At 40.9% G+C, this 10,070-nt stretch overlaps 1 protein-coding gene across 1 annotated transcript; it reads left to right on the forward strand.

Annotated features, from left to right (window-relative positions):
* Nucleotides 1-133: 133 nt before the first annotated feature.
* Nucleotides 134-2,636, forward strand: npm3 (nucleophosmin/nucleoplasmin, 3). The gene is made up of 5 exons (XM_023409399.1): nt 134-301; nt 494-579; nt 734-853; nt 949-1,042; nt 1,961-2,636. Exons 1-5 carry the CDS (start codon nt 229-231, stop codon nt 2,074-2,076), a joined length of 489 nt encoding a protein of 162 aa, XP_023265167.1. The 5' UTR covers nt 134-228; the 3' UTR covers nt 2,077-2,636.
* Nucleotides 2,637-10,070: the final 7,434 nt, after the last annotated feature.

Raw genomic sequence — 10,070 nt, forward strand, 5'->3', positions numbered from 1 at the left:
ATTTTTTTATTGTAATCCTTGAGTAACGTAGTAATTTAACTCTACTAATTCATGTATTAGCTCGTGTAGTTAGGAAAAAAAAAAAACATGACAAGACACAGGCGCACAGTGATGACGATGTAGTCATGTTTTTAGTCTGCGACGCGCTTGTTATTTTTCGTGAGAGGCTCATTTAGCTGTAACGCGTTAACAGCTAATCTAAAAAATATATATTTAGTGCTTCGCAAAATGTCTTTCCACGACGATGAATCGCCGGATCTCGGACTAGCTGGTCAATCAAAGTTGGAGAGCTTCCTGTTCAGTAAGAAGAATTTAAATCCAGTTTATCAGTTTATCTCTGTCGGCGCACACGTGGGTTACTTCTATGAATCTGCCTCGATATTTCTAAAACAAAAAACCCGACATTTTCTCAGCTATTAGCCAGCGCGCTAATTTTACATGAATGTAAAGAAACGGCAACATATTTAATCCTGGTTGTGGTTTTTTCCTCCAGGCTGCGAGCTGTCCTCCAAAGTCCCTTTCTACACTTTCCAAGGAGATGAAGAAGAGGACCTGGAGCACTTCCTTGAACTCAGAACAGTATGTACAGTTGCAGCAGAGATTTTGTGTCATCACATTATCAGGGCTGCAAAAGTCCTCACTCCACTCCTGAAGTCTAAATGTGTCAAATCATACTGTGATGTGGCCAACAGATTGAATAAATGTTGTCTAAATGAATCTCTGATTCCTGTAGATTTGTCTGGGAGAAGGCGCCAAGGAGGAGAGCAATGTGGTGGAGGTAACAGCCATGAACCACCAAGGAAAGACGATTTCAGTTCCCATCGCCAACCTTCACATCAGCTGTCTGCCCATGGTATTGTCCGATGTTGTGAATAAACTCTACACACATGCTGATGTACCACACAGCAGAGGCTGAAGTTTGATATCTCTTTACTCTTCTCTCATCAGGTGAGTCTGGGGGAGTTTGAGCTGAAAGCCCCAGTGACCATCCGGCTCAAGGCTGGTTCAGGGCCAGTTACTATCAGCGGGCTACACCTCATTGGTAACAAAAGCCTTTTAACCCTACCAGTACTTTGTCAAACAACTAATGAACCACTGACAGTATCCCTGTTTTTTGTATGTGATTCATATCAAAAGATTATAAAAATATTTAGGAGTCAGTGAGTAAGCTGTTAAAAAGCATAAAGGAATAACTCTTAAATTCTCTGTACAACAACTCATGTCATTTCCAAAAATTGAACAATTATGGTGGTTCCCTGCGTTCAAGCTTATAAAACTAGCTGATCCACAGAAAATTAATAAGTAGCAGTTTTAATAATGAATCATTTCAGTCATTTTTAAGCAAAAATACAGCTTCTCACTGGTTTTCTTTGATTAACTGAATCCCCTATGTGAGCTCGGGTTTTGGAAAATTGTGAGATGCATTGTTCACATTTCTTCTGACATTTCGAGAAGATCATCGAAAGATTAATCAATGCTTTGCCCGTTTGACAAATTAATGCAGTAACTAAGCAGCTAATGTAATGTGTTGCTGGGATTCTTGAAGCTCTGAAATACTTTGTTTCTATATTCAGTTTCTTTTGAATTTGACCCAGTGACATGAAAGGTTAAATGTATGTTTGGGCTGTAAAATGTCAACTTTCTTTCTAAATGAAATCTAAGACCTTTGGCACAGTTGATATGTTTTTAAAACTTTTCAAATGTAGACTGTAACTTAATTCAAAACTGTGAAATATACATTTATCAGTACTGCAGGGAAAACTCTGATCAGGATTAGACCCTATTCTTTTCACTTTACTGCTTGTAGTAATGAGTGTGTGCAGCTGCATTTTACTAAATGTGCATGAGGTCAGTTGAAAGGGCAGATTAAATAGAGCGACCTTTCTGGCCTTATAATTAAATATAACACCAGTATTCAAATGACGACAGTGATTCAACATTGTCTCCTGTTCCCGTGCAGCCTCAGAGGTTGAAGACTCCGATCTGTCTGATGAGGATGATGAAGACGAAGACGACGAGGATGAGGAGGAAGATATCAGCCCCATCAAACCAGCAAAGAAGAAGCAAAAGCAGTAGGCGGAGAGGTCGCTGAAGGGTTTTTGGAATGGCCTCACCCACTCGATGACGCGTTGTAAGAAATACCACAGATTTTTGTACCAGACGGACACATTTTACAGAGTTACTACTTCTTCCACACAGCCATGTGAATGCTTAGTGTGGTGGCAGCTAAACATGCTGTGGGAGGAAGGAACATCACGAGGGGCTCCGATGTTCTTGCCTCTCCTCTCGGTCTGAGCAGTGTATTTAACTGCGCTTAAGACATTCACTTATAGAAGAACTGTTTTTGCTATTAAATGCTACCAAGTGTTTTATACTGTATATGATACAGTCACCACTGCTGATGTGGATTTTTTGCATCAGTGGTGGAAAATGTGTCTTTTACCACCAGTGGATTCTGGTATTGTTTAAAGATGCTGTTCTTGTAAAAGTAAAAATGTGTGTGTGCGTGTGTGTACTTGTCAGACCGGAGAGGGTTTCCAGATCATGATTTCAGCTGGATGGTGCAATCACATGATTTGCATACATACATACGTACATACATACAGATTATTAAATGTTTCACAAGAGTGTCTCCATTTCCAGTTGTTCCAGTTTGTACTTCTAAAATACTGTTTTTCTATGTGAGATGTCATAAATGTGAAGATTTTGTACTCATAGTGAATGCATCAGTTTGTGTTCATTTTATCTCCCTTTTGAATTCATATAAATAAAACGTTAATTACTAGTTAACTATATATAGTTTATATATTAACATGGTCACTTAAGTTTAGTGCCTTCTTTGAAACGCAGATCAAGTAGGTTTTCATGTAAACATTTACATTTACTCATTTGGCAGATGTTGTCCAAAGCAACTTACAAATGAGGGACAACACTAAAGCATCAGTACGAAATCTGTTCTGTGAGGTGAACTGCAAGAAGATCAAGTAAAGGAGTTCACCAAAAGGGCACAGTAAACACATGTAACAGAAAGCCAGCATTGTGCTGGTCAATTTATTTAACCAATTTATGACTACAGCACCACACTTAAAGCCCCTGAAAACAAATTCAGTTTTCAGTTACAAAGTATTTCACTTTAACATTAGCTATTAATGATTAAAAAAGAAAAAATCCTGAGTTTTTCAAGAGCTTAAAGGAGTTATTTGTAGGTTTTGCTATTGCTACATAGCCAACATTAGCATTAGCTTGATATTTGGCTTACTTACCAGTCTAGAAGAAACTTTGTGAGTTCAACATCAAACTAATTCTTTTACTCACGTAGAGCTGTTTCCAGTGGTGGAAACAACCCTCTTGTTTGGCTTCAATTTCTATCACTATCTTTTCTTGTACTGAAGTTAGCATGCTAACCAGCAAGCCCTTCCTGGTTTGGCCTGTCTCGTCACTTTTCAATTCGGAGTTACTGTAGTGTGCGGTTCGCCCTGAAGACGTAGCGCTACTCAGAGGACACATTATAACCCTTTGTCTTGTAAACGCAACAATGGCTGAAGCTCATGCCAAGACTGAAGTAAACAGCGGTTAATGCTAATGCTGCCTATGTAGCAGTAGCAAAACTTACAAACATCTCCTTTAACACTCAAAAACTATCAAAAAAATATCCCAAATCTCTGAGTGAAATGCAGAAAGTGTTGCATTCTTGTAGGAACCTGTTGGTCTTTAGAAAAAAGATTTTCAGGGCCTTTAAGGTTGTAAATCTGAATTCAGTGGGATGGAAAAAAGATCAAATGAAGAATAAACAATAGAAAAAAGACTAAACTGAGCAGAGATCTGGTCAGGTGAATAAAAACCTATTTCCACTGATATCACCATGACCTAAAGTGTAAAATAATTGGCCAAGCTAACTGTAAAACACCAACAATGGACAACTCATTGGGGTGACTGAAGGGTGCCAGTAAGTGGCGTGATGCCAGTTAAAGCCTCATGAAGGCAGATGTGGTTGTATCAGGTTACAGTCCGCATCATCTACATACACATTACAATCCCATCTGCACTGTACAAACATCAAGTGATACGGCCCAGGAGCCGGGAAAATTACAAAGACAGATCTTACTCATTACATATATTCAGCGTTTGAAAGCGTTTCTTAGCAGTACTTTACTGCACAATAAAGGATTTATCTGGAGGATAAGCGTCAACTCCCACTCTGTGGGGAGCAGGCTGCAGGCACCAGGCAGATAAGAATGGAGGAGATATGGGGAAAAGAAATGGGAGGAATCAGAAAAAGGAGAAGCAACACAACCGTTCCCAGCAGACAAATGACAAGGCACACTACAATTGCTTAACCAGAGAGGCTCTGTCCACCTATGCACTCCCACCATCTTCACTTGCAGAGGGTGGGGTGGGGGGTGGGGGGGGGATCACCTGCTGATGAAAAACACATATTCAGCCATAAACACTCACAGGCTAATTCATACCTCTCCTACCTCTGCAAGATTTGGCAGCACGACTGTGGCACGGTGGGACACAGTCAGGAAAAGTTGAGGGCGAGAACGCTTAATAAGCCACAATGCTGAGCGCCAAGCGTCCACAACAGGGTAACACTAACACAACTGTCCTGACACAACTCAGTCATGCCAGGTGCTGCCATGGTAACATGAGAGATGACCACCTGTGGGATGCCCTCGATGGCAGCTTTCTGTTCACAAGGAGACAGGAATGAGGCGCAAAAAGACAAGGAGGGTGGGGATGCTTTCATCAGAGGAAGCTTAAATAAATCATTTTGTACTCTTACCCAAAACTGTCCCAGTTGGTTGCCGTAGTTGCGACTCTCATCCCTCTCTCTGTGCGAGGAGGGTGATGAAACAACAGGAGTAATAGCCTGAGATGACATCACATCACCTGCTTTGGATTTTGATGGTGCTTTCACAGATCACAAGAATATCTCAGCTCTTTCAGGGTAGCAGGAGAAAGATTAATTGAATTACACACCACCATAGTCAGACAGCCCTCGTGGTCATGTGACAGATAGCAAATCAACGTGTAACAATCCCACAACTAGTTAATGTCACTGGGGGCAGGTGCTGCTGCTTCTTATTTTCTGACTCATAAAGCACATCCATCTGGTGTGTGCTGAGTGGGAGTTTGTGAACCTTTACACCACTTTTATTGGGTATAAGGGTTTTATGGTACAGCGTCTGTGCGGCGCATTAAGTCCTCACCTTCGTGTAGAGGTTACAGCTGTGAGCAATGCTTGTTTCTATAGAAGGAGCAGCAACACAGAAGCATTTTTAAAAGAAATTTTACTGAAAAATTAGGGTTTAATCTTATATCTAATAGGAAGAGTTGGCACTCCATCAGATTTCTGTATTCTCTGCTTACCTTCATGTTAAACTTCAGTGATATTTGTGAGACGGTGGTAGCTTTCTTCTTACTTTGCGCAGAATTTGATCTTTAGAGTCCTTCTCTGTATATATGCACTTTAAACAGATCTATGTTTTTATGATTGTGGTTTCTAAATTCCATTCTACAGTTAAACTTCCTACATTTCTGTCTACATGACAGCGAGGACATGACCTTTTTATAGCTCTAAAAGCATAAAATTCTCAAAAACAGCCTGTTAGACATCATACAAGTCTAAGTATCGATCATATGATGTAAATCTGTCCTCGTTATTTGTGTCTTCTCCTCACTGACAACACTATGATTGAAAAAAAGATGGCCTCATTAATTTCAGCACATTAAGAGAGGGTGTAGAACTGATCATCTGTGGGAGTGTTCAAGATGAAAATACAGTAAATGGATGACTAATTTTTCATTTTGGGTAGGACTTTCATACAATTGACTGATGATTGGAAAGTACCAGGCAGCACCATGAGTATAATCAAGTAACTGTAAAAGAATCCAGCTTCATCTTTGCCAGAGGTTGGCTCTTATTCATAAATATGGATGCCGCTGAGTCACTCATTAAATAACAGAGAGGCTGTTCTCTGACCTGGTCCTGGGTGGCATTAGGCAGTGGGACAGTTTGACAGTCTGCAATATAGAAATGTTTCAGTCAGCTCGTAAATGTACTCTGATCCCATCGGGGAGCGTCAGTGTCAGAGCGGCTTAGGTTCATTGTTAAGTCCACTGTAGGGAGAGCTAGGTAGAAGAAAATGATCAGATTCATGGCCTGTCTCTATAACTAATGTGGCCTATTGTGGGCCTGTCCTAGGAAAAAATAATCAGCAGGAGAACATCTACAGTAAAATGTTCACAGTCTACATTTTCAGCTTTGCTTCCCCATCATATCTATTTTCTAAGACTAAGAAAAGTACATTTGAACACAAAAACACTAACAGTACACATTTACTTACTTACTTTCACCATTTAGCATTTTTAACATGCATATACTGTTCATATATCCAGTCCATTTACAAGCGCACAAGTGTTCCAGTAAGGAAGACGGTTTTGGAAAGTTATTTTAAACAGAAAGAGAAACATCATGTCCCTATATTGAACTCGAGAGAGGAAAAGCTGGGGATTTTCTGGCGCCTGTGCAATAACTCTAGAAAGACAGTTGACTGGAGATTTTGACTGCGCCTGTCTGTATTTACTGCTGCAACACGCTCCCTCTGAGCACATGGAGACCTTGTGTTGAGTTTCTGTCAGTTTTATCTGGCCCAAAGCGATGAAAAAGCTGGTCGATGTAGACAACAGAAGCAGAAGTAGCAGAACTAATTGTCACGCAGACATATCTGTTCTACTTTTAAAAAAAGTGCCACTTTCTACTACAGCCTTTAGAGAAAGGCTGTGGAGGAAACAGTAAATATTTTCTCTAAAATGTAGTTGAACAAATGTGTAAAGCTGCAATATAATAATAATAATAATAATAATGCAATAAAGGGAAAAACCAAAAAAACTCAAATTTATAGTTATAAATAAACTAAAATCTTGAGTAAAAATACACTTGCACTTGCATGTGTCACTCCAGTGCCCAAAGTTACCATGGCAACAGCTGAAGCACGCCACTTTGCATTCTCACTCTAAAACTGATACAGCTGTTCTCCACAGACTGACTCTGAAATGCCCTTTAATTCTGATCTGATGTGCCTGCCATGTTCACATGTAGAGACACATTTGCGATGGTGCAGCTCACCTGCACACGCCCTTCCTGTCTTTGCTTATTTCACTTACATACATTGTTTTTATGTTGCCTGTTTCCCTTCGGCTGAAAGTCAACAGAGGGCTGGTTTATGTTACAATGATTTCCACGAGCAGCAAAAATAGACCTGGAGATCAATAAACATTGGCCATGGATCTTTGTCTTTGATGTTTGTGCACTCGCATGTGTGTTTGTGTGTGTGTGTGTGTGTGTGTGTGTGTGTGTGTGTGTGTGTGTGTGTGTGTGTGTGTGTGTGTGTACTGTTATCCTGGACTGGAGTTTTGGCACAGATTTCAAAGGCCTTATCAGATGAAGGTTAGCATTCTGCATGTTTGATGAATAGCCGCTCTGTATGCATTATGCTGTATATGTCCATGTGCCTGTCAGTGTCAGCGGGAGGACTGCTAACACAGTGTGTGTGCCCAGACTAATAACACTGATATTCACTCATTCATTATACATACTATAATACTTCAGTGCTGCCATGTCAGCTGCCTCCCACATCCACCGCTGAACTGATGGGACAGTTACACAAGCTGCAAGCAGTGTAAATGTACTGGGACCACATCAATAATATCCATTAAAGTTATGGAGGAAAACTCCACCCTCACATACTCTTGCGCTGCTGTATATCACCAGTGTGAGTTGGAGGCAATCTGTATTTTTAATAAGTACTTTTGTCTCCTCTTGTAGTTGTAGTGACTGGTTGATTATTTAATCTTGCTGCAAAATGGTAAATCTAGAAAGTTCCTTTCTTTAATTGTAGGGATCTGACACAAAAATCGGAGATGTTTAAGGTGGAAATTCTCCTTAGAGACTTTATAGTTGTTTGCAAAACATCCTCTTTTTCGATATAAAACATCCTCTTTTAGTTTGTTCAGCAGCGGATCTGTGGCTGCGATTCAAATGTTGTGGAGCTATTACTGACATCTCAGGTGCCAACATCTCCTACAGTATCAACATGTCATCAAATATAAATATACTCTGAGGAATATGCTGTAAAAAATGCTGGGCAAGAAACTGTGTGTGAAAGACACAGAGGGAGAGATAGTGCCCACTGTAACTCCAATTGTACCTCTACCCACTGGCTTAAACACACAAACAACAGCTGCACAACAGCTGACAGTTCCCCATGCATTGAAGACAAAGACACACACACACACACACACACACACACTCACAAAAAACAGGCTCACGTCCTGCTGCAGGCAGGGGCGTGTTGTACTCATACATATACAGCTCCAACACACCTGCCACAACAGAGCACAGCTGTCAAGTGCATCACCCTTCACCCTATACGCAACCTCAATGAGCACACACACACACACACACACACACACACACACACACACACACACACACACACACACACACACACTAACACACACACATATATGAGGAAACATACACTAACTGGGTGATTGTGTGCCGACACCTGAGCACACATTCGCTCGCAAAACAGGATTTGACCCGCTCTGAGCACGCACAGGAGATGGCACAAACCAAACAGTCACACAAAGCTACACACCTTTTTGTTTCAAGCTTTAATACTTGTGCTAAGACTAAGATTGGTAAATGACTACAAATACTATTAGACAGTGTAATGACCTGCAGTGGGCAATCAAGATACTGCTTAGTCTTAAGGAAAATACTGATTCCAAATATTTGTATTTTTTTCAAACTAAAATAAGTTTTTACAGTTTAAAATGAAATGTGCAGCTATAAATGAAATTATTTATATATGGATTAAATTAATAGTATGGCCTCCCTCAGATATTCTACTGTATGTTTTATTAATAACACACACACAGAAGGAACAGTGCACAAGGGGAATGCTAATAGGCTTACACACACACACACACACACACACACACACACACACACACACACACACACACACACACAATAAATGTCAAATTGATGCCACACTGTAACTAAACCTAAGCTCCTCCTCCTCCTCTGCCTCATGTATTTGCTGCTGAAGTGTGCTTGCTTCTACGGAGAGGATATCAGACATTTGAGTATTTGCACTCTTGAATTCAATTAAAGAAAAAAAAAATGAAAACCTAACTGGAATAAAGAAAAGGGAGAATGAAACGGGAGGGCAGAACGTTTTATAACCCATAAATAAGTGATGTGCTTCACTTGCTCTGCCCCCCCCCCAAAAAAAACCCACTAACCATTCTTCCTCCCTCTCCACTCCGCCCCTCAGCTCGCTCCCTCTATCTCACCGTCTTGCTAAGGGGGAGGGGAGCGATGAAAGGCGTATGAGTGACAGATAAGTAGATGACTATACTGTCCCAGCCCTCATTAAAACTCTGCGCTTATATCATCCACCACTCTGACCCTCCTCCTCCTCCTCCTCCTCCTCCTCCTCTGCATCGAGCCCTGGCAAATGATACCCCGGGAGAGGAAGAGAGAGAGAGACAGAGGAGGGAGGTGCTGCTCATCAGTTATTCCTGTTCTCTGACCTAACTTGACAACCAGCTCCAATAATGAGACAAAGAGGGATGAGACAGAGACTTTGCCAGAGACCAGGATGTTGACAAGGAAGTGAACTGTCCTAAATTGGCAGATAATGGGCCTGCTGTTGCCCGGTCTTTAACAAATCATTGTCCAAACCTCCTCCACCATGTTCTGAGATTCCTCTGAGTACAGCAGATCTCAAACATGTGGTCACCCAGTGTCTCTCTTTTCCATCTACTAACCTTAACCTATGAATAGACTGTGGGTGAGTTGCAGGGTGGGATGCACTGTAATAATGGCTTTTCTCTTCTTTTTACAGGAAGCTCTGACATTTCAACTGTAACCCACTGAGTCAGACTGCAAAACCTCTTAACACAATGTGATTCTCAGTACAAACAGACCCCAAACTACAATAAAACATCATGTTTAAAATAATAAATGTGTCAGCTGGTTTAGGGGAAGGTTA

The sequence above is a fragment of the Seriola lalandi genome, unplaced genomic scaffold (assembly GCF_002814215.2).
Source record: "Seriola lalandi dorsalis isolate HSWRI2012SDOR001 ecotype SW California unplaced genomic scaffold, Sedor1 jcf7180002054391, whole genome shotgun sequence".
Taxonomy (NCBI): domain Eukaryota; kingdom Metazoa; phylum Chordata; class Actinopteri; order Carangiformes; family Carangidae; genus Seriola; species Seriola lalandi.

What these genes read in the sequence shown, in the direction of transcription:
- npm3 (XM_023409399.1), top strand. Translation starts at nt 229, where the DNA reads ATGTCTTTCCACGACGATGAATCGCCGGATCTCGGACTAGCTGGTCAA. An exon ending in ACATCAGCTGTCTGCCCATG is followed by an intron (nt 854 to 948) that starts GTATTGTCCGAT and finishes TTCTCTCATCAG; the next exon opens with GTGAGTCTGGGGGAGTTTGA. An exon ending in CAGCGGGCTACACCTCATTG is followed by an intron (nt 1,043 to 1,960) that starts GTAACAAAAGCC and finishes GTTCCCGTGCAG; the next exon opens with CCTCAGAGGTTGAAGACTCC.